General features: G+C 43.2%; 1 protein-coding gene across 1 annotated transcript in view; it reads right to left on the bottom strand.

Annotated features, from left to right (window-relative positions):
- Positions 1–12,632: 12,632 nt before the first annotated feature.
- Positions 12,633–25,202, bottom strand: part of LOC105922607 (latent-transforming growth factor beta-binding protein 1-like) — a 29,415-nt gene continuing 16,845 nt past the window's right edge. Inside the window, exons 8-9 of the mRNA XM_036129624.1 lie at positions 14,533–14,682; positions 12,633–14,454 (exon numbers count right to left, since the gene is read on the bottom strand). Of these exons, the coding sequence (XP_035985517.1) occupies positions 14,282–14,454; positions 14,533–14,682 (323 nt within the window). The 3' untranslated portion in view covers positions 12,633–14,281. The remainder of the gene's footprint in view (positions 14,455–14,532; positions 14,683–25,202) is intronic.

The following is a 25,202-nucleotide window of genomic DNA, read 5'->3' as shown; positions in this document are numbered from 1 at the left end:
TAATATCTAAAAATGTCATTCAAACTGCATTTGCTTTGTTTTACTTCTTACTTATACTTTTTATTACATTACTTGAGTACATCTATTTTTACAGTAATTTTCATACTTAAGTACAAGACATTTCAGATACTTTGGGACTTTAACTCAAGTAACATTTCAGTCAGTGACTTGGACTTTTACCAAAGTCATATTTTGGAGAGGTACCTATACTTTTACTTGGAATTCTGACTAATTAGTGCCCAACAGGTGTGACAGATTGCTGAGGGAGTGGAGGGTGAGCTTCTTCTTTTTTTTACTGGCGTCTTGCAGCCAAATGGAGCATTATCGCAAACGACGTGGGCTACATTGATAACTGGAGAACTTTCTGGGGAAAACCTGGTCTGATCCGGAGAGACGGCATCCATCCTACTTTGGATGGTGCAGCTCTTCTTTCTAGAAATCTGGCCGGATTTATTAGTCCTCCTAAATGCTGACAACCCAGGGTCCAGACCAGGAAGCAGAGCCGTAGTTTAACACACCTCTCTGCAGCTTCTGTACTGTTACCCATCCATTATCCTATTGAGACGGTGTCTTTCCCAAAAAGGAACAAATCATAAAAACCTAATAAAAATCAATACGGTTCACCTTGAACCTAAAAATAAAACAATTAAATGTGGTCTATTAAATATAAGGTCTCTCCCTCCAAAGACTTTGTTAGTTAACGAATTGATTTCTGATAAACAGATTGATTTGTTTTGTCTCACAGAAACCTGGCTACAAGAGGACTACGTTAGTATAAATGAGTCAACTCCCTCCAATTATTCAAATTTCCACATTCCCAGATCTGTGGGAAGAGGAGGAGGAGTGGCAACCATCTTTCAGTCTGATTTATTAATTAGTCCCAGGCCAATTAATAACTACAGTTCTTTTGAACATTTAACCCTCAGTTTTCCTCATCCAAACTGCAAAGCAATAAAACCTCTTCTGTTTGTTGTTTTGTATCGTCCACCAGGCCCTTACACTCAGTTTTTGGATGAGTTGTCAGATTTCTTATCTGATTTGGTGTTAAATACTGATAAGGCTATTATAGTGGGTGATTTTAACATCCATGTTGACAAAGAATGTGATAACCTTAGTGTAGCCTTTAAAACTATCCTAGATTCAATTGGTTTTGCTCAAAATGTGCATAAACCGACGCACTCTTGGCTCCATACTTTAGACCTTGTGCTGACATATGGCATTGATTGTGAAGAATTAACAGTATTTCCTCACAACCCTGTCCTATCTGATCATTTTTAATAACATTTGAGTTTAATCTAACTGAGTTCTCCACCCCCAAAAGAGGGTTCCATTATAGTAGATCTTTATCGGATAATGCTGTATCAAAACTTAAAGAGTCTGTCCCCTTTTTAATATCCTCCGTATTGCAGAAATGCCCTGTAGATGGCAGCAATGTTGTTTCTTCCAATTCACAAATAGATGTCTTTGTAAACGGTATGACTTCGTCATTGCGTTCTGCATTAGACAATGTAGCTCCCTTGAAAAAGAAGGTGATTATTCACAGGAAGCTGGCTCCTTGGTTTAATTCAGAGCTGCGTTCCTTGAAGCACAATGTTAGGAAATTGGAGAGAAAATGGCGCTCTACACACCAAGAGGAATCCTACTTAATCTGGAAGAACAGTCTATTGTTGTATAACAAGACCCTTCGCAGAGTACGAGCAGCATATTTTTCATCATTAATTGAGGAGAATAAGAATAATCCTAGATTTCTCTTCAGTACAGTTGCCAAACTTACCCAGAGCCACAGCTCTGTTGATCCATCCATTCCCTTAGCTCTTAGCAGTAATGATTTTATGGGATTCTTCATAAATAAAATTGATTCCATTAAAAATAAAATAATTGGCATCCTCCCAAACATGATTACCTCATCCTCAGTAAGTGAGGCAGCATTGGAGGAATCCTTAGAACCTGCGCAGTGTCTGAACTGTTTAAAAGCAGTAGAGCTTTCTGAGCTATCTAAAATTTTAGCTTCATCTAAACCTTCTACCTGTATGTTAGACCCAATCCCAACCAAGTTGTTTAAGGAGGTATTCCCTCTGATCAGTGGTCCTATTTTAGACATGATTAATCTATCCTTGGTAAATGGATATGTACCACAGGCTTTTAAAGTAGCTGTTATTAAACCTTTACTTAAGAAACCATCTCTTGATCAAGATGAGTTAGTAAATTACAGACCTATATCTAATCTTCTTTTCTTATCTAAAATTCTTGAGAAAGTAGTTGCTAATCAACTATGTGAACATTTACAAAGTAATGACCTACTTGAGGAGTTTCAGTCAGGCTTCAGAGCTCATCATAGCACTGAAACAGCTCTGGTGAAGGTCACCAATGATATTCTCATGGCCTCAGATAATGGACTTGTGTCTATACTTGTCCTGTTAGATCTCAGTGCTGCATTTGATACAGTTGATCACAATATTCTCCTACAAAGACTTGAGCATACTGTAGGGATTAAGGGAAAAGCATTAGGCTGGTTTAAATCTTATCTGTTGGACAGATTCCAGTTTGTTCATGTTAATAATAAATCTTCCTCAAACTCTAGGGTCACTTGTGGAGTACCACAGGGTTCAGTCCTTGGACCAATTCTATTTACTATATATATGCTTCCGATTGGCAAAATTATCAGACAGCATGGGATTAATTTCCACTGTTATGCTGATGACACTCAGCTATATTTATCCATAAATCCTGATGAATCCAATCAGTTACTTCGACTGCAGTCATGTCTTGATGACATCAAAAGCTGGATGACTTTAAATTTCCTGCATTTAAATTCTGACAAGACAGAAGTTGTAATCTTTGGGCCAGAGTCTTCAAAAAATAAAGTTCTTAATCAATCCCTTAATCTGGATGGCATTAACTTGGCCTCTGGTAATAAAGTTAAAAATCTTGGTGTTGTTTTCGACCAAGACATGTCATTTAAATCTCATATTAAACAGGTTTCCAGAGTTTCCTTTTTTCACCTCCGGAATATCGCCAAAATTAGAAACATTCTGTCCAGGAGTGATGCTGAAAAACTAGTCCATGCATTTGTTACTTCAAGGCTGGACTATTGTAATTCTTTACTATCAGGAAGTCCACAAAATGCAGTTCGAAGTCTTCAGCTGATTCAAAATGCTGCGGCAAGAGTTCTGATGAAAATCAACAAGAGGGATCATATTTCTCCTGTTTTAGCTTCCCTTCATTGGCTTCCTGTTAAATCAAGAATAGAATTTAAAATTCTCCTTCTAACGTATAAAGCCCTTAATAATCAAGCTCCATCATATATCAGAGCTCTGATTACCCCGTATGTTCCTAACAGAGCACTTCGCTCTCAGACTGCAGGTCTGCTGGTGGTTCCTAGAGTCTCTAAAAGTAGAATGGGAGGCAGATCCTTTAGCTATCAGGCTCCTCTCCTGTGGAACCAACTCCCAGTTTTGGTCCGTGAGTCAGACACCCTATCTATTTTTAAGACTAATGTTAAAACTTTCCTTTTTGACAAAGCTTATAGTTAGAGTGGCTCATACCCTGAGCTATCTCTATAGTTGTGCTGTGATAGGCCTAGGCTGCTGGAGGACATCAGGGTCTAATTTTCTCACTCTACTGATTTCTACTGTTCTTCAGTCTACTGTTCTCCAGTTTTGCATTGTATTACATTGAAATGACTGTCGTCATTTCAGCTTTTAACTTTTGCTCTCTCTCTTTTTTCTTCATAGTAGGTACACCTGGTCTGGCGTTCTGTTAACTGTGACATCATCCAGAGAAGACGGCTCACACGCTACTTCCATCTAATGTAGAACAGATTACTAGATCAATGTGTGCTTCTGTGCTTTTTTGTTTCTCTTGTTGTGTCTCTGTTCTGTCTTCTGTAACCCCCAGTCGGTCGAGGCAGATGACCGTTCATACTGAGCCCGGTTCTGCCGGAGGTTTTTCCTTCCCGTTAATGGGTGGTTTTTCTTCCCACTGTCGCTTCATGCTTGCTCAGTATGAGGGATTGCAGCAAAGCCATGTACAATGCAGATGACTCTTCCCCAGGAGTGAATGCTGCTTGTCGGGACTTTGATGCAATCAACTGGTTTCCTTATATAGGACATTTTGACCAATCTGTATAATCTGACCCAATCTGTATAATATGATTGAACTTGACTTTGTAAAGTGCCTTGAGATGACATGTTTCATGATTTGGCGCTATATAAATAAAATTGAATTGAAAATTGAATACTTGATCTTTAGTTACTTTTCCTTAAATCCTCAGGATTTAAGGAAATCCAGTCCAGTTTGTTGTAGATAAGATGACATGATCCTACGCACCATCTTTCCGGATTTATTTGAGAAGATATTTTTAATGTTCAGTTGTTTGATTCCTTCTTGTTCCAGTCCTTAGATCCATTCTTTCATTTGAGTATTTAATACACTCAAACAGCACATGTTCCACTGTTTCTGGAATGCTGAAACTGTGAATGCTTCCCAATAATATGCAGTGACCCTCGTGTGGCCTAGTCTAATTCTGCTAAACATCCCCTGTTCTCTCCTGCTCTTCCCCAGAGGCTCTTCTTCCCCCACTTTTTGCTGTATCTTATATAAATGTCTTCCTTTATTTCCATTATCCCATAATTTTTGCCACTGTACCTTAATTTTGCTTCGTATGTAGGATTTGATTTCTGCTTTGCTAATTGGTACTTCTACCTTATTTATCGTCAACCCCTTCTTAGCTACAGAATCTGCCATCTTATTCCCTTGAATGCCACTATGTGCTGGAATCCATAAAAACTGAACATCAATCTCCAGACTACGTACTCGGTATAATGATAACACACTTTCTAACATAATATCCTCCCTACATTTAGATGACACACTTTTGAGACTAGCCAATGCTGCACTTGAATCTGAACATATTAGTATTCTCATGGGTTTGACTTCCTCTATCCATTGTAATGCTAACATGATTGCCATCGTTTCTGCTGCATAAACTGAGAAATGATCAGTTAATCTTTTAAACACTTTAACTTTTAAATCAGGAATGTCAAAAGCACAGCTTGTTTTTCCATTCTCTGGATTTTTTTACCCATCCGTGAATACATGTACATAATACCCATATCACTCATGTATCAAAGTGTTCACATAAGCTTGTATACTTAACATGTTATTGCTTCAACTAATCTTTTTTAATAAAGAAAGCTCAACACTAGGTTGAGGTAGTAACCATGATGGTATAGTTGGCATTAAGGTAGTTAGACTAACGGCCCAATTATTGATTCCTAACTCCTCAATTATCTGAATAATTCCCTTACTAAATACCTCCTTTTTAATTTTACTACTTTCCCAACTTTCAATTAGTATTCTTTTTGTTATATGTGTTTCTTTTTGACTTTGTAAATTAGCCCAATAATTTGCCCTCAACCGTTTCCTTCTAAGACTTAATGGCAAAAACCTCCGCTTGAAGCGCCGATATTGGACTTGATTTTACTGGTTCAGGCATAATTCAGGCTCAGTGCTTGAGCCTGAATTATGTCCAACCTTTTTAAAGATGAACTAGTGGCTGAATCAAAAACAATACAACCATAATCTAAAACTGATCTAACTAATGCAATATATTCATTTTTCAACGCCATACGATCAGCTCCCCATACACTTCCTGTTAAACACCTCATAATATTCAATACTTTCTTACATTTATATTCTATCTTATTAATATGATTTTTCCACGTAAGCAAACTATCAAACCCCAAGAATTTAAAAACGTTTACCCTTTCTAATCTTTGTTTATACAATTTCAGACAAATATCTTCTTTGACTTTCTTTCTCGTGAAAAACTTGGATTGAGATTTCTCAACAGATAACTTAAATCCCCATTTCAAAGACCAATCTTCCACCACATCAGTAGCATCCTGAACTTTACAACATATTCCATAGTCCTTCCTCTTTTCCAAATTGCCCCGTCATCTGCAAAAAGTGATTTTCCTATGTCAGGTTTAACCTTCTTATAAACATCGTTTATCATAATAGAAAATAGTACTGGACTAATGACGCTCCCCTGAGGAGTGCCGTTTTCAACTAAAGATTAATCAGAAATATAATTACCCACACGGACCTGGAGGGTGAGCTGAGTGAGAGGAGGAACTGAAAAAAACAGGAAAAAAGCCAGACCAAAAACTAAACCATGACAGTTTCTACCAAGTTTTATTTTCATTTTAGAAAAGAAATATACCTACGTATTGGCTGTTGTGAGGGGGCGGGTCTAAAAAGCTAGCGCTTTCTTGACCTCAAAACGTCTCTCCAGTTGCGACAGTCGCAAAACAGCATTGACATTCGGTCTGCTCTTGCAGTCATCTTGTCACGCCACGCGTCAAAGGGAATGGTTTACAAGGGTCTGAACACGCCACAGTCTGCATTATAATCGTCAAGCACAAAAATAACGGGGGTTGTTTTATCTTGAGTCTCAGACTTGCGCGGAAAAACCATTGACCGGTAAGCCCCATCTTTGATTACCATGTTACCGAGAAGATCCTATTTGTTGAATCTGTGTCAGTTTCATTCAGGCTGTTCGGAACTCCTGGGGTGGGGGAGGGGACCGGAAATGGAGGAGGGGTGTGGATTCCTGGAGTGGGGGAGGGGACCGGAAATGGGTGGGGGTGGGGTGTGAATTCCGGAAGTGGGGGAGGGGGGTCATGTGGAGGTCAGTGTGGGGTTTGATAAGGTAATTAATCATCCATGAATCAAAAAGTGACAGAAGGGTATATCCTATCGTCTCTCACAGGAGATTCCCACCTCAAACCACTGTGGCCAGTTTCCCCCAATAAGAATTTTGTTATTATTCCATAGAGGAGCTAGTGATGACTTAATGAAATCCCAGCGACCTGCTCTGTGTACTTTATTCCAAATTAATTTGGCTGCTGTAATAATACGGTGATCTCTATGCATTCTTGTTTTGACACCTAATAAAGTAGCCCATGGAGATTCACCTCCATTTGTATCAGACTCCAGCTGAGACCAGGAAGGTTTAGAAGAGGAATTGAAAGTGGGTAACCAAACTCTAAGTTGTTTTGCAAAAAAATACCATTTAAAATTGGGTAAGGAAAAACCACCTCTGTCAACACTCGCTTGTAACTTTTTAAGACTCAGACGGTGATAGGATTTACCCCATAGAAAACCCAATATTAAGACATTTAGCTCTTTAAAAAAACAGTCTTGTATATGCAAAGGAATATTACAGAGGAGATAGAAAACAACTGGTGCTGTCATCATCTTAATAGAGTTAATTTTTCCCCACAGGGACAAATGAATTTTAGACCATCTACCAAAGTCAATTCTTATTTTTCCAATCAAGGGACCTGTATTCATTTTAACCATATTGTTATAATCAGAGGTGATCTGTATGCCCAAATATTTAATACTTTAGGGAGACCAACGGAATCTCCAGTTTTTATATAGAGAGGAGGGGCAGTGTCCAGACATGGGCATAGCTTCAGACTTATTCCAATTTACTTTGTATCCAGACAATAATTTGAAATCTTCAATACAATCTAATAAAACGGGAACAGATTCTTCAGGTTTGGTTAGAAGGACCAACATATCATCTGCGTACAGAAGAAGCTTGTGATGGATGCTGCCCATATTAATACCATGTATGGCTGTATGGCAGCGAATTTTTTGAGCCAGAGGTTCAATTGCAATCACGAATAAACTAGCAACCTTGTCTCGTTGACCTTTGTAACTGAAATAGACTAGATATGAGACCGTCAATTAATACACAGGCAGAGGGCTTATCATAGAAGGTTTTTATCCATGTGAAGAAATTGCTCCCAAAGCCAAATTTTCCCAGAATCTTAAAAAGGAACTCCCATTCCACGCAATCAAATGCCTTAGCTGCATCCAAAGATAAAGCAATGGTTGGTTGTGTTGAGTCATATACATGATATTGTAAATTCACTAGTCTCCTGATATTATCTGAGCCATATCTGTTAGGGATGAATCCAGACTGATCTATATGTATTATGCTAACAATAACCTTTTTTAATTGAGTACTTTTGCTAGGAGTTTTTGGTCACAGTTAAGTAAAGAAATTGGTCGATATCCATTGGGATCTAGAGCATCTTTACCTTTCTTGTGAGTTAACGTTATAAGTGCAGAATGCATTGATTGTGGTAGGGAGCCATTTTGAAAGGCTTCATTATAGATATCTAATAACAAAGGACTTAAAATATCTTCAAATGATTGGTAGAAGTCCAAGGGAATACAATCTAAACCTGGTGCCTTGTTCGGTGGCATGCTCTTAATGGCCCGAGAGTTATCCTGTGTATTTAAAGGAGCCTCTAAATATTCCCTATCCTGTTCTGTGAGTTGAGGGAGGTTGAGATCCGCAAGAAATGTTTCAAATGTTTGATCGTCTGACTTACCTTGGGAAGAGTACAAATTGTTATAAAAAGTTCTGAATCTATCATTTGTCTGTTGGGATGACATTGTGACAGTGCCACCTGATTGTCTAACTCCTGGAATGTGGTTCATACTGTTAAGCTGTTTGAGACGGTAAGCTAGAAGGCGGCCTGGCTTTTCTCCCATTTCCCAGTATGCCTGTTTAGTTCAGAATAAGGCATACTCAGCATTTATGGTATATAAGGTGTTTAAGTTATATTTCACATTCACAATTTTATTCAAAGTGGTCCTGCTCTTAGTTTGGTGTAGTGACTCAAGAACTTTAAGCTCTGCTTCTAGAGAAGTTACTTTTTCATTCAAGTTTTTTTTAAAAAAAACTGCATACAATATTATTCTCCCTCTTAAATAGGCTTTCAGTGCATCCCACCAGGTACTTAGAGATGTATCGCCCATTTTATTCGATTCCTTAAAAAATTGAATTTCCTCTCTAATCAGTTTAGTGAATGATTTGTCCCTAAGAAATGATACATTCAGCCGCCACCTACGGCTTTTCGGAGTTTGTGAGATTTTCTTTACGCAGAGAAAAAACGGTGCATGGTCTGAGATTGCAATGTTTCCTATGCTTGAGTCAACTGAGTTGTTTACTATTGTTTCTGATATTAAAAAAATAATCTATCCTTGTGTAATCTCTGCTATCGGGTTGCATCAGTCTCCAGATATCCCGAAGGCCATTATCAGAACATAACTGCCTGATGGCCATTGCTCACCGGCTTTCTGTATTAGTGCTTGGTTGCGACCGGTCTAAATCTCTGTCCCAGATTTCGTTAAAATCTCCAGCCATGATTATTTGAGCACCGTCTGAATCCAGAAGAATTTGTGATAGATTATGAAAAAAGTCTGGTCTGTCTGAATTAGGTGCATATATATTGCAAAGAATTACTGCCGTGTCCAATAATTATCCTTTGACAACAACATATCTACCATCTTGGTCTCGCAATACATCAGTTTCAGTAAAATGAACAGCCTTGTGAATAATAATAATAATAATAATAATAATAATAATAATAATAATAATAACCCCCTCTACTATTACTTGTTCCAGTCCTCGAAAACACTTTTCCTATCCAAGAACCTTTAAGTTTAATTGACTCCGATTTGGTTAAATGCGTCTCCTGAACATAAGCTGTATCAACTTTAGAGGACTTTAAATATGTCAAAATCTTCTTTCTCTTAACTACATTATTCAAACCCTTTACATTCCAGCTGGCCATCTTCAGGTCAATTGTACCTTCCATCAAGTTAGATAAAATGTAACATTTATATTACGTCTGCATACAAGGATAAAGATTAAGGCTGGTCGGGTGTGGCATAAGATAAACAATACAGTAGAATATAAAAATATAACACATGAAAACAGAACTTGAACGCACCCCTTAGAACAGGAATGGGGTGAAACATGAAAAAAGAAAAAAAAGCAAGGCATGGCCATGCTGAAAAAGTGGAAAACCTTGAGCAATCACGGGCTCTCAACTTTGCAGTCCCTCGCCAACAAAATATTGCCTCCTAGTGAATTTTCAAAGTCTAACATAATTGAATAGAAAGAACAGTACTTATAATAGCACTGCAGAGTTTTTTGTTTGGCAGAGATCTAGTGTTTAGTAAACCCAGTTTATATGACTTGGTGGTTGATGTCTCAGTGACAAGTTGCATCTGACAGTTTATGACTTTTAAGTTTTTGTTCCTGTTTGTTATCCTTCTGGTTTTCTTATTTCTGCCACGTATCATCACAGATATTCCATAATCTTCGACAAAAGGCCCAAGCTGATGCTGGAAACGGTCATATCTGATAAACGTGCTGCCAGGGCCCTGTGTGTATCACAGAGAAGTTATCTGAAGGTCCTGAACGCAGGAATGTTGCGTGATACGTTGAGGGGGGGGGGGGGGCTCTGAGGCTTTTAGAAGATGCTTGTTTAGTCACAGAGCTGCGGTTGTGAGAATGGCTGTGTGGAGAGGATGTCAACTGTAGGCCAATCTTGAATACTTTGTTCATGTTGTGAGAAAATTCCAGAAAAGGAACATTTGTGGAGAAGAAGGGGAGGTGGGGGCAGTATGGACCGGTGTTCGTGGCGATGGAGGTTTTTGGTTTGTTTTGGAAGATAAAAGGAGAGTCCTTTCTCTGTCCTGCTGAGATCTGGGATGAATCCTCGTGTAATTCTGACGTAGCCTCTTTCTGTGTCATCTTACTGGCCATCTTTATCTTGGCTTGATCGGGCTGTACTGGGCTTATCGTTTGTTTTGGCACTGGTTAAGCTTTGTTTTGGGACAAAGCTGATGGTGCATGGTTCACAGAATAGAAGATGGTTGAAATCAGCCGTTTTGCTATTTAGAGAGAAACCATCTCTGTTAAACAGATGTCTCCTCTCCCAAAAGATGTTAAAGTTGTCTATGAATGTTACAGTTGTTTGTTTACATGTTTTTTCTAGCCATTTGTTTAGCAGGAGAACTCTGGAAAAAATCTCATCTCCACACTTAATGGGCAGCCGAGGGCCAATGAGAAACACCTTGACATTAAGGCCATCAACTAAATTCAGCAGACGAATGTAATCCTCTTTTAATACTTCTGATTTTCTCCAGGTGGCGTCGCCCAGGGCTTCAGCTTGTACTATGAGTTTTTCCAAGGTCGGGCGTTCTTTCAAGATCCTTGGAAGAATGTCTGATACATCAGACACCAGGCCACAGTTCGAATCGTTATAAATCAACACCTTTGTGTTTTCTTGTTACAGGAATGTTTAATCCCACTTACAGATCCATTGCATAAAATCAGGGTCCTTGGCCCTGTGGCGTGTTTTTTCTCTGGTTCCTTAGAGCGAAAATTGTTGACATATCTTTGATTGTTGTCACGATCCTCCTGGGCCGCATCTTGGAGTGGAGCGAATCTGTTTAGTAACGGAATTCCAACATTTCCAGCAGGTTTACTCCTATCATTTGTTTTGAGAACAGCCCGCTGTTGTTTCACTTGTCTTGGGACACTTCTCTTGTAGTATCAGCCAGTTTCCTTTGTCTAAGTGGGGGTTTCCTTGATCCTTTGGTCTTGCACCCAGAGTGGTCCAGGGATTCTCATTTTCCTCAGGGAACTGTTTGTTCACTGAGTCGCTGGGCTGGTGGTCACCGTTCGGAATCACAGGCAGGGTTGTTTCATTTCCATACGCGGTGTTTACATCATAATTCACTTCGAGTTGGCAGATTTTCAGTTCCTTAACAGTTATCTTCTGTAGAAGCTTGTCAAAGTTCTCTGAGGTGAAGATAAGCATCTTTTGAAAATCAAAATCAAAAATAAATAAAAGAAAAATAAATAAAATAACTAAATCCAACTTTCTGAAGTTTTAGCTAAGAGATAAAAAGGAGATAAAAAGTAAAAAGCAGGAAAATGCAAGCACGCAAGGAGCAGAGCAACATGCCCACACTGTTGGACCTCCCACAGGGGCGTGTGTGGGCATTCTTACTGTGTGAGCGTTCCTACAGGGGCGTGTTTGCTGCTGGCTGGGCCTGCAGTTATACCCTGCTCGAATCATTCCTTTCAACTATTGTCGTGATATCAGTTCTAGAGCTGATATTCACCGGACAATACCTAATAGACAAAGACTTATTTATTAAACATTAAATAACTTTAAAACGGTGCGTAATTTCACAACATAAGTGTATTGTCAAAGATGACTCAGGTAGAACCCCAGATTTGTCCAGCTCATGGGAGAGAGCTTTATCAGTGTATGAAAGAACACAATGCAGTCACCCAATTATCTTACATTGAGATCTCTCAAAGAATGAAATACAAACTGGGATATATTGAGGATTCTAAACAATTTTGTCTGTCAAACATTTTGACAAACATTCGTGACACCATTTCTGGTGTCAAGCTGATGTTTATCCAGTTATACAGATATGGCTCCCAGAAATAATTCCATGGTCAGCGTGAGCTAAAGGAAGCTGTTATTGTCAAAGTACAAGCTTTATGACAGAACATTCATTCTTTGTAGGCTTTTACAAAACGTCACTTCTTTTCTCCCACAGCATTTGCTAATAAAACTTCTTAAACATACAAAAAAGGCTGAAATGTTCTTTATTTTAACTGACAAATGTCAATAAATGGCTATGGTAAGGATGAAATGACAGCTAATTACTATACTACCATGATCATATTCGGTGCATATTTTAAGATTGGAAATAAGGACAAAGTAGTGCCATTAAATATCACAATTTGTAGTTTATTACCAGTGGGTTTATTGTACATTATGTTTGAATTACCAGAAAAAGCCATTTACTTGTACAAATTACAAATACAGAAGCTATTTTCCCTGCTCTTTAGTTGAAATGTACAATCGTTTCTTCTCTCCCTTCGCTGTCCCACAGCAGCATCGCAACCTGGCAAGACTATGCAGTGAAACCCAGTCAGGAAAAGATGGTTTTGGCCCCTTAAAGACGGAGGGAGGGAGCAACAGCTCATTTAGTTCTTTGTGGAAAACATGAAGCATAGTTTTGTTCTGTGTTTTGCAGCTGTCTGATTGCATCTGACAGCTGTTACACATCAAAGAGAAAACTTCAGGAAAAGCTTATTACCAAAGCTAAGTGACTTCCTCTAGCTCAGGGACACTTGGAGGCTGAATGACCCGATGGTGCTGTGGTGTGATGATAAAAACTTGTTCCCAGAGGGCATGGACAGAGGAAGTGATTGAACGGGCAGCCGGAATCCCTGCAGAATTAAATATTCAACGATGATTTTGAAGTGCTGTGGATATGACAGGATCCCCCAGTAAACAATGTATATGTTGGGTTTGTCAAAAAAGGTAAAAGAACTAAACTGTTTCTAATGACTCATAAAGCACCACTTATAGACAAATGAAAGGCACTTAGAAAAAAATAACGAAACATACATTTTTAACACACGCCTCACTCCCAGAAATAAGCTGAATGTTCATAAAATAACTTTATAGTTTAACTTCGGCTTATGTGTTTTTTCTTTATACAGTGCTGAATATAGTGGATTTGATTGTGTGTGTTCTTGTACTTGTAACTGAGTGAGAACATTTTTTGCTCATTTAACTGGTAAAGTGAGGACTTTGATGTAAACTGAGGACCGAAAAAGTGCCTCATTTTTTTCCACGCTAGGGGTTATTCCTTTGCTCCTCTCAGATCTAATTACACCTCAACTCTACTTCTAGCAAAAGAAATTTCACGTCAGCTTACCATTGACCCATCAAGGTCTTCAATAAATACAGCCTCTGATAATAGACCATGCATTTATGTAACTCTGGGAGCAAAAAATTTTCTTTTTGATCCTTTGAAGCAGAAACATAAACATAAGAAACCCAGCTACAGTATATTGGTCATGTTAATCCCACAGCAGGTTTATACATCTCTTGAACAAAACAAAAAATGAAATCAGAACCATCATTTTCTTTAATGCCGTAGTCATTCAGCAAATTTCCCCATATTTGGCCATTAGAGTGATACAAGTAATTTATTTAACCAATTGATCATTACTTTATCTCAGGCATAATAATAAAAATGTATTAAGATAAAAGACAGCTGGCTCTCAGATTGGGCAGTATACATGTTGTTGTTGACAACATATCATGGTACAATAAATTCTAAGGGAAATTTTGGGAGTTGATAAATCCAAATCCAAACGTATTTTAGGTTGTGCTAAGAGAACAGAAACCCCCTAACTGTTGCTCCCCTCGTTGTTCGTCCTGCTCAGTGCTGATGTTCAGTTGTGCTTGAGGACATGTAGAATTTGGTTGCAGCTGAGAACTTTTCATCTACTCAGCGGACGTCCTCTTAAGTATGGAAGTTATGAGCTTGTACATGAGGTTTTAGTGGTCTCTGCTTCTTCTCACTGAGTGTGTGTAGATGTTTGCTGTTTGTCCACCTTCACACAGTAATTGAGTTTGTCAGAAACCCTGTAGCCCGGCAGACACTCGCACTGATAGGAGCCAACTGTGTTGATGCATTTTCCATTTTTACACAGCAGCATCTGGGTGTTCAGCTCTGAGCACTCGTTCACATCTGCAGACAGAGAAAAGGGTCGGCATAAAACAGAATAAAGGTGGGATTGGCTTTACATGACAGTGAGCTCTCTCTTACCAACACAGGCCATGCGCGACATGTCAAGGGTGTATCCTGCAAAGCAGTCACAGGTGTAACCCTCCTGAACCCGGACGCACCGACCATTCTCGCAGCCATTCAGGATGCCACATTCCTCAGCTTGCAGGCCCTCAAATGCACTGTAGCGATCTGCAGCACAGACATTGTTAAAGAAATGTGAATGTAATCATTTTCTTTTTATTAAGGAATGTTCTACTGTTTTAACTTCACACAGGAAGAAACAGATGTTTCTCCCAGACAAGGAATGTCTTGCTGTATATGTTAATCCTACACTTCTTTGTGTGCCAACCCCATGTTGTAAAACCCCCCTTGCCTTTTCTTTTGTTTCTTAACCCCCATGTTGTGAACTCCTGACTCCTCCTGCCCCCTTCTTTGATGTCTGATAATAAAGGCAAAGAGACAGAGGTAACCAGCACAGATATATCTTACACTAACAGAGACGCCAGCAATCCTTTAAAGGTAGAATGGACGATTTTCCCAGAAATGTAAGTAAGAAATAGTCCTTTCTAAAATAGTCCCAAGTCCTTTTTGAATAACTGCGGATGCGCAAGGCCATCCTACCTGCTCTTCTGCTCCTCAGGGGGATCACGTGAAAGAATCTCCCAAATACACTCTGGTCTTATTTCTTTCTTGTAAGGCTTTTGTCTCTGCCTCTCCGCCTGCTCGGGCACTTGTTCCTCTGGTCCCTGCTTGCTTGGATTTTCCTGCCTTTAACTTTTTATCTCCTTTTTATCTCTTAGCCAAAGCTACAGAAAGTTGGGTTTATTTATTTTTTCCCGTGTTGACTATTTTAGTTCTGCGACAGACTGGCGACCTGTCCAGGGTGTACCCCGCCTATCGCCCTGTGAACGCTTGAGATAGGCACCAGCAACCCCCGCGACCCCATGAGGGATAAAGCGGTTCGGAAAATGGATGGATGGATGGATGGACTATTTTAGTTTTCAGTTAATCCATACAAGATGCCTATTTACACTCCAGAGGAGCATTTTTCCTGAGAAAAACGCTCCTCTGTTATAGAAAGAATTCAACATGAAGCTGATATGGAGAAGAACCACCTGATTCCAGCTAATCAGCACAGGATGCCTCTCTTCGACACAGAGGAATTTGACACATTTATATAGAAAACAGCCGTTATGGAGCTGAAAATCCGCCGACTTGAAGTGAATTTTGATGTATTGCCACGTATGGAAATTAAACAACCCTGCCTGTGATTCCGAACAGACACCACCATCCTCAGCGAACAAACAGTTCCCTGAGAAAAATGAGAATAAACCCACCGGCAACCCCAGCAAAGGGTCTGTAATTACAGGAAACTGGATCCAGAATTCAACCAAGCAGGTCAGTGACGTTTTAAACAAGTTTAAGACAATCTGGTACTAGCTTCTGATCTGCACAGGGATTATAAGGAGGTGAAAACAGGTGGGACCGATGAGGACTGATTGCAGGCGGGGTGAAGAATGAGCAGGTGTGTAGAACATAGGGAAAGATCAGAGCTAGTGCCGAGATCATCACAGGGCCCCTCCCCCCTCAAGGGCGGATTCCAGATGCCATAGACTGGTCGGGATGGGCTCGGTGGAAGTCCCTGATGAGGGATTTGTCCAAAATGAGACATGAGGGGACCCACTGGCGTCCCTCCGGTCTGTATCCCTCCCAGTCAATCAGGGTCACTGGGTGCCTCTTTCCCACTTCCTCGACCTGAGTATGCATCTAACGGTGTACGCCGGGGACCCGTCGACAAGCCGGGTGGGTGGTGTGGAGCTGGAGGCGGGCACAAGACTTGAGGTCCTGACAGGTTTGATCTTGGAGACATGAAATGTGGAGTGAATCTTCATTGCCGGAGGCAGGCGGAGACGGACTGCCACCAGGTTCACCACCTTGGAGAAGGGAAAGGGTCCAATGAACCGAGGTGCCAGTTTTTTGCTCTCCACCTTGAGGGGAAGGTCCTTGGTGGAGAGCCAGACCATATCTCCCGGCTAAAAATGCGGGGCTCGGACCTGCCGGCGATTGGCAGCTCGAGCCTGGGTCTGGGAGGAGGCAAGAATAGCTTGTCTAGCTCTCCTCCAGGCACGCTGGCACCTCAGGGCAGACAGACGGGCAGAGGGGACCCTCGACTCCCTCTCCTCGATGGAGAACACTGGTGGCTGGAACCCATAAACAATGTAGAAGGGAGAGAGGCCAGTGGAGCTGGAGGGTGTGGAGTTAATTGTGTGCTCCACCCAGGGCAGATTAGGAGCCCACTTAGTGGGCGAAGCTTGGCTTCGACCTCTTGATTGGCCGTCTGGCCATCCGTTTGAGGGTGGAACCCGGAGGAGAGGCTGACAGAAATCCCCAGCATCGGGCCAGTATCGGGCCACAAACTGAGGACCCCTGTCAGAAACAATGTCTGTAGCCAGGCCATGTAGGCGAAACACCTCTCTAGCCAGGATGGAGCCCATCTCCTTAGCAGAGGGGAGTTTAGGTAAGCGTACTAAGTGGACCGTCTTGGAGAAATGGTCCACAATAGTCAGGATGACGGAGTTTCCCTCCGAGATGGGCAGGCCAGTGACAAAGTCCATAGATATATTGGACCATGGCCGGGAGGGTACAGGCAGGGGCTGGAGAAGGCCGGACGAGGGGCGTCGCCTGACAGCGACAGGTACAGGCAGAAACAAACTCCTTGACGTCCTTGACCAAGTTGGGCCACCAGAACTGAGACCTGACATTGTGGAGGGACGTGGTGATGCCACGGTGGCAGAACAGACGGGAGCTGTGACAGAATCCGAGGACCTTGCCCCTTAGGGGGTCCGGAACAAAAAGTTTGTCCTTAGGACAGGCTGCAGGGATACTTATCCCGTCAAGAGAGCCCCTGACCTATTGTTCTAACCCGAGCCGGGTAGCAGCACACCTCACAGGGTCAAGGAGGATGTATTCCTGTGTCTGCTCGGGACCCTCTTTCTCTGTCTCAAAGGTTCGGGACAGAGCATCCGGTTTGATGTTCCTGGAACCAGGTCTGTAAGACAGCAAAAAGTTAAAATGGCTAAAGAAGAGGGCCCACCTGGCATGACGTGGGTTGAGTCTCTTAGCTGTCTTCAGGTATTCCAGGTTCCTATGGTCTGTCCAAACAAGGAAGGGGATTTTGGAACCCTCCAGCCAGTGTCTCCACTCCTCCAGGGCTAACTGCCAGGAGCTCCCGGTTGCCAACATCATAGTTCCGCTCCGCAGGGGAAAGCTTCCGGGAAAAGTAGGCACAAGGGTGAACTCTGCCATCCCCGGCCTTTTGGCTGAGCACCGCCCCAACGCCGGAACTAGAGGCGTCAACCTCAACCACAAACTGTCTCTCCGGTTCAGGGGATATAAGGACCGGGGCAGATGTGAAAAGGGTCTTCAGGCGTTTGAAAGCCCTGTCCGCCTGGTCATTCCAAGCAAACCGTACTTTAACAGAGGTCAGGGCATGAAGCGGGGAGGCGACTTGGCTATAATTACGGATGAACCGTCGATAGAAGTTGGCAAAACCCAGAAACCTCTGGAGCTGTTTCCGATCAGTGGGGATGGGCCATTCAGTGACCGATTGGAGCTTTGCTGGATCCATGGACATCTAACCAGGAGACAGGATGAACCCAAGGAACGTAGTAGAGGTGAAATGATATTCACATTTCTCTGCCTTAACGTATAATTGATTCTGCAGGAGCCGGAGCAGGACAGAGCGGAAGTGCTGTTTGTGAATGGTGAGGTTATCGGAATAAACGAGAATGTCATCAAGGTAAACATAAACGAACTGCCCAAGCATATCTCTGAGGACCTCATTAACAAGGTTTTGGAAAACAGCTGGGGCATTAGTGAGCCCAAATGGCATAACCAAATACTCATAATGGCCCGTAGGGGTATAGAAGGCGGTTTTCCATCCCCCTCTTTAATCCAGACCAAATGATAGGCATTACGTAAATCCAATTTAGTAAAGACTTTTGTCCCCTGGATCTGATCAAACGCTGTGTTCATTAGGGGAATAGGGTATCGGTTCTTAACCGAAATGTCATTGAGTCCCCGGTAATCAATTCAGGGATGGAGGGAGCCGCCCTTCTTACCCACAAAAACAAAACCTGCGCCCGCAGGGGAGGAAGAAGGACAGATTATGCCTGCTCTAAGGGAGTCATCAATGTACCTCTGCATAGCCTCAGACTCAGGGGCAGACAATGAGTAGAGGTGGCCTCTAGGTGGAGTGGTTCCTGGTAACAGCTTGGTGTCTAATGTTACAGACATCCTCCCATGTGGGCCTTTGTGGTACAGCACTCAACTGGTTTAAATCCTATTTAAAGGACAGGGACTTTTTGTGTCAGTAGGTAACTTTACATCAAAGATGACAAAAATCACATGTGGGATTCCCCAAGAGTCCATCCTGGGTCCCCTCCTATTCAATATCTACATGTTCCCTCTAGCTCAGATCATAAAAAAACATCATACCATCCTCAACATCCTCTGCACAGTTACCATAAATGTGCAGAGGACACAGAGCTCTACATCACCATGTCACCAGGTGACTATGAACCCATTCAAGTGCTGAGTAAATGCCTAGGAGAAATCAATGCATGGATGTGCCAAAATGTCCTTCAATTGAATAAAAATAATACCACACAGCTTCAGTTGCTTCAGCTAGAAACCGCTGATCAGGCCAAAATCTGGGTGGTGATGGACTCAGACCTGAATCTCCAAAAGCATCTAAAGACAATTACAAGGTCGGCTTTCTATGACCTGAAGAACATTTCCAGGTTTAAAGGACTAATGACTCAGAAGGATCTGGAAAAACTAATCCATGCGTTTATATTTAGTAGAATTGATTACTGTGACGGAGTTTTCACAGGTCTGCCTAAAAAGTGGATCAGACAGCTGCAGCTGATCCAGAACGCTGCTGCCCGCGTCCTCACTAGGACTAAGAAAGTAGAGAACATGGACCCGGTTCTGAAGTCATTACACTGGCTCCCTGTATCTCAGAGAATAGACTTTAAAATCCTTCTGTTAGTGTTAAGCCGGGGCCGCCCGTCGAAGAACCTGTCATGCCGGGGCCGCCCGCCGGAGAACCTGTCACGCTGGGGCTGCCCGCCGGACAACCTCTCACGCCGGGGCCGCCCGCCGGAGAACCTGTTGAGTATGGGTGAGTCTCCTCCTGCGAATTCTGTATGTTGGTTTGCTTTTTGGATTTTGACCCCTGTTTCTCTAGAAACCTGAGCCACTCCGTCCTGTCTGTTCCTGCCTTGTCTGCCCTGCTCATCTGTTTATTTTTTGTGCCATCTTTTTGTTCAACAGTGTGTTTGGATTTTTCCCCTGTTTTTTGAGTTGGTGATTAAAGAGCTTTTTTTAAAAAAGAAACCTGTGCTAGTCTGGCTAAATTCTGGGTCCTTTTCCTCTGATCATTACAGAACAACCTGGCCAGTTTTAGGACCTATCGCCAGATCAGCACGTTTCATTTTTTGCTTTTTCCCTCCTCTATTTATTTAGTTTTTTTTCAACATGAGCCTGCTGCGATCCCGGAGCTCTGTCCCCGGCAGAGCTGAAGACCAGGGGGCATCTTTTGAGGGTTTCAGGCTGGTGGTCTGCCCCCCCCCCCCGGGTTTGACGCCACCTCCTAGGCAGCAGCGCTTTTTTGCAGCCGCCTCGCCGTCGCAAACACCGGCGAGCGGTTGGTCTGGCTGAGACCTTGGTCCCTGTCCCTGTCCCTAGTCATGCAGCAACTTGCTGTCCTTCTGGCTCGGTTAATCCCACAGCTCCTCCTAGTGCCTCCTCAGATAATGACCGCAGGATGTTGGAGGACAAGATAAGGACATTTGCTCCCCTCATTAAACGCCTCAGGGAGGCTCTCTTCAGCCATTATTCAGAGGAGCTGGAGCGGAAATTAAAAGAGGTTGAGGGACACTATAGATCAGCACTCCAGGCTTTCTACAGCCGACCTGAGTCTGTCCCCGAGGGTCTGGCCGACGCCTCGGCTCCTGAGTCTCTCCCCGAGGGTCTGGCCGATGCCTCGGCTCCTGAGTCTGTCCCCGAGGGTCTGGCCGACGCCTCGGCTCCTGAGTCTGTCCCCGAGGGTCCTGCCGACGCCTTGGCTCCTGAGTCTGTCCCCGAGGGTCCGGCCGACGCCTCGGCTCCCATCAAGTTCGGGAGGATCTGCCTCTGCCCAAGTCCTGTGAGAGGGGTCCGTCACCGACATGCGACATGGGCAGTGTTGTAGTCAAGTCACTATGCCTCGAGTCCGAGTCCAGGTTCGAGTCACCAGTGTTCAAGTCCGAGTCAAGTCCAAGTCATTAAAAAAAAAATCCGAGTCGAGTCCACTACTCATCCGAGTCAAGTCCGAGTCGAGTCACTATTGACGTGTGATGTATGACATGAAGCAGTAACATTCCATTGCACTAATAACTCTTTCGCTGTAGTTACCCTTGGTTTTACTCGGTAAAACTACCGCTTTTTCCAAGTCTAAGACGTCTCCTAACCATGGGTTTTAAACATTGTTGTTATGGAACGTGCAACAGCGACTCGAGGTACGCTGATAGGCCGCATATGAAGGATGTTAAAGCCGCAAGCGGCGTCGATCGGCCTTCGCAGCCAAGCGCACTCCGGCCGGCCGGCCAGAGCCGTGGCTCCGGCCGGCCGGCGGGGTTCGCGCACCGCCGCGGCTCTGGCCGGCGGGCGGGGTTCGCACACCGCCGCGGCTCTGGCCGGCGGGCGGGGTTCGCACACCGCCGCGGTGCCGGCCGGCGGGCGGGGTTCGCACACCGCCGCGGCTCTGGCCGGCGGGCGGGGTTCGCACACCGCCGCGGCTCCGGGCGGGCGGGGTTCGCGCACCGCCGGCCGCCCGCCACCGCAGATGCTGTCACGCATTTTCCTCGCCCCTCCACCAGTTTCCCAGTCTTTCCGAGCCCTCGACACTCAATCCATCGTTTGAGCTGAACGTTGGTATGTTGTTCCACAGTTCTACCGGTAAAATGGGCGCCTGGACATCCTCTTGTGAAAGTTTAACAGCTGTAAAGTCGGTTGTATCTGTTGCATGTGTAATGGCTGGTTGCTACGAGCGCTCTCACACTGTTTGCCCAACCTTAGCGGCAAGGGGCGTTGCTCATGAGATGGCGACGTCACGTGCGCGGTACAACATTTAGATATTAAAATCATACACCAAATAATATTCTAATGACATATTAAAATTATAGCCTAATGATATAAAAAAAGTCGAGTCTTTTTCTCAATTTCCGAGTCAGAATGATCTGAATGTAGGAGTCCGAGTCCAAGTTCGAGTCATCAGTGCTCAAGTCCAAGTCAAGTCACGAGTCTCTAAATTTAGCTAATGACTCGGACTCGAGTTCGAGTCTCGGACTCGAGTACTACAACACTGGACGTGGGAACCCAGAGGGGTCCGTCGCCGACGTGCGACGTGGGAACCCAGAGGGGTCCTGAAGCCGGTAGCCCGGGGCCTTCTGAAGCCTGTAGCCCGGGGCCTCCTGAAGCCTGTAGCCAGGCTCCCTCCTTAGCAGCCTGTAGCCAGGCTCCCTCCTTAGCAGCCTGTAGCCAGGCTCCCCCTTCAGTTGCCTGTAGCCAGGCTCCCCCCTTAGTCGCCTGTAGCCAGGCTCCCCCCTTAGTCGCCTGTAGCCAGGCTCCCGCACCTGCAGCCAGTAACCAGGCACCGCCTCCCTTAGCCTGTAGTCTGGCGCCTTCCTTAGCCTGTAGTCCGGTGCCAGGTTCTGTTTTCTCCCTCTCCAGGCCCCGCCAATGGTCTCTGAGGGTCCTGCCGCGCCGCCGGCCTCCGAGATTCCTGCTCCGCCGCCGGCCTCCGAGATTCCTGCTCCGCCGCCGGCCTCCGAGATTCCTGCTCCGCCGCCGGCCTCCGAGATTCCTGCTCCGCCGCCGGCCTCCGAGATTCCTGCTCCGCCGCCGGCCTCCGAGGTTCCTGGCCCGCCGACGGTCTCCGAGGATCCTGGCCCGCCGACGGCCTACTGTCGCCCTGATCCGCCGACGGCCTCCTGGACGTCCGCCGGAGAACCTGTCACGCCGGGGCCGTCCGCCGGAGAACCTGTCACGCCGGGGCCGTCCGACGGAGAACCTGTTACGCCGGGGCCGCCCGCCGGAGAACCTGTTGAGTATGGGTGAGTCTCCTCCTGCGAATTCTGTATGTTGGTTTGCTTTTTGGATTTTGACCCCTGTTTCTCCAGAAACCTGAGCCACTCCGTCCTGTCTGTTCCTGCCTTGTCTGCCCTGCTCATCTGTTTATTTTTTGTGCCATCTTTTTGTTCAACAGTCTGTTTGGATTTTTCCCCTGTTTTTTGAGTTGGTGATTAAAGAGCTTTTTTTTTTTTAAAAGAAACCTCTGCTGGTCTGGCTAAATTCTGGGTCCTTTTCCTCTGATCATTACAGTTAGTCTATAAATCCCTGAATGGCTTAGTACCTAAATACATCACAGACTTGTTATCAGGGCATCAACCCTCCAGACCACTCAGGTCTTCTGGCTCCAGCCTGCTCTGCATACCTAGGACACGAACTAAACACGGAGAAGCAGCATTTAGTTCCTATGCTCCACTGATCTGGAACAAACTTCCAGAAAACTGTAAAATGGCTGAAAGCCTGAGTTCCTGAGTTCAACATGAAAAACATTTGTTTAGGATTGCCTTTGACTGTTCTAGTTAAACTGTTTTACTGAAAAATCATCAGTTTAAGTTTGTAGTCCAACTGACGTTTAAATCATTAATATTTGTATGTTTAATTTTGTTTACATTTTATTCCAATTTGCTTTTATTCTGTTTTTATCTTCCTGTTTTTTAATCACGTAAAGCACTTTGTGTTGTCCTTGCACTGAAATTTGCTATACAAATAAATTTGCCTTTGCTCTTCTCATAAAGTTGTCAGACAGTTTACTTCTCCTGACTCTCAGCCATTTTCAAATTATATGGTGAGAGCAGCGGAGCTACAGTGAACAGAAGCTCAGTGGATACATAAACAATAGAAGTGTGCAGCAGGAGGAAACTAGCTAGGAACGAGCACAGACATTGGAGTTACATGAGCACGTCACAACGATTGGCATGTAGGACAACTGATAGATGAGAAGACTCCCCCCAGAACTCCAAGCTGAAAAAAAATCGTCCACTCTACCTTCAAATTCTATCAGCACAGATCTGTTCAGTCCTAAAGGGATAATTCTAAGATTCTACTGGTTAATAGCTTACCTGCCTTACATTGATTAATCAGCTCTGGGTAGTGAAAGGGTCAGTAAAGTTAAATACACGCTTTTGAGACTAAACCCCACAGATGAATATTACTACAGAGCCTCGACATTTCAGATCTGAAACCAGAGAAGATCTTTGGTGCAATGAGACGTCACATACTGAGGCTAGTTTTTAATGTTTAAATGTTCTACATTTTTACTTTAGTTTTACTTTCAACGAGGAAAGATGTAAAAATCACATTTTTACCAGAATGCAGTGACTGTAAAAGGCGACATGGAGACAGGATGAACACACCAGAGTGTAGAACTAAATGACAGAGACCGTGTTCTGTAAAATCTAGAATTGTGGAACTTTCTCTCCAACATAGTTGCATGGTTTAGCATAAGGTGTAACACTGCTTTTTTGGCAGATATTCTGACTGCATCTGCATCTGGACCATCATGGTTGGATGAACTACTTCATAAAATGAACAATATTTCAGTTTTCACCAGATTGAGGAAGAAACTGCTGAACATAATCGTGATCCAAACCATATTTGTTGTAGAAACCATTAGGTGGCAAATATGTGAAAAAGGGTGCTCTAAGAGACCTAAATGTAAGTTTAGGCATACATGCAAAATGCCATTTCTGGCAGAAAACCATCACTGCACATAAGACTGAACGCACAACCCCAACTAGTCCTAGCTGAAGGGAAGATAGATGGAGATAAATACAAGACTAACCTGGAGGCTTCAGAAGAATTGTTAATGGCTTATCCACATGACACCAGAACCAAAGCGGATTTCCACCAATTAACTAATCCAAATTCACATCCACGACAAAATATTATTCTAAATACTCTAAACAATCACTTAACTTGTTGAAATATATTCACAATCAGAATCAACTGCATTTTCCAACTATGTGGGTACAAACTAGGAATTTGACTTCAGATTCAAACACATCGTGTAAAACAGGCAGACAAGCAGAACAGCAACTACAATCTGTAACATAAGAAATGCATTACAGTAAGAACAGGGGCAGTATGTAAGAGTAAGGATGTTTTTATATATCTGTACATATAAACACAACGGGGTAGAAAAACTGCCAAGTTAGTGTAGATTTGCATTTTATTTCCCCTGTACTGTGGAGAGGTTGTGTTTAAGATAAGAATTATTTTATTGTCCCACAATGGGAAAATCCAGATGTGACAGCGACAAAGACACAGACAGTTACTCACAATTATTAGCAATGAAAAAGAAGAAGAAATAAAGAACAAACTAGTATTATCTAAAATTACCTCTAAAAATTAGTTTAATTTGTAAGATTATGACAAACAACTGATTGGTAATGATTAATCTTAATCAGATGAGCCTAGAGATGTTATTTCACTACAGAAATATTACAGAATTATCATCAACATTTAGAACTTCAGACAGGTACCAGATCTAGGATTTCTGAGGATATATTAGAGTCAGAAAATGTTTGCTCAGTTCA

This window comes from Fundulus heteroclitus, unplaced genomic scaffold, assembly GCF_011125445.2.
Source record: "Fundulus heteroclitus isolate FHET01 unplaced genomic scaffold, MU-UCD_Fhet_4.1 scaffold_194, whole genome shotgun sequence".
NCBI lineage: Eukaryota > Metazoa > Chordata > Actinopteri > Cyprinodontiformes > Fundulidae > Fundulus > Fundulus heteroclitus.
This window is presented reverse-complemented; position numbering and strand designations above follow the sequence as displayed.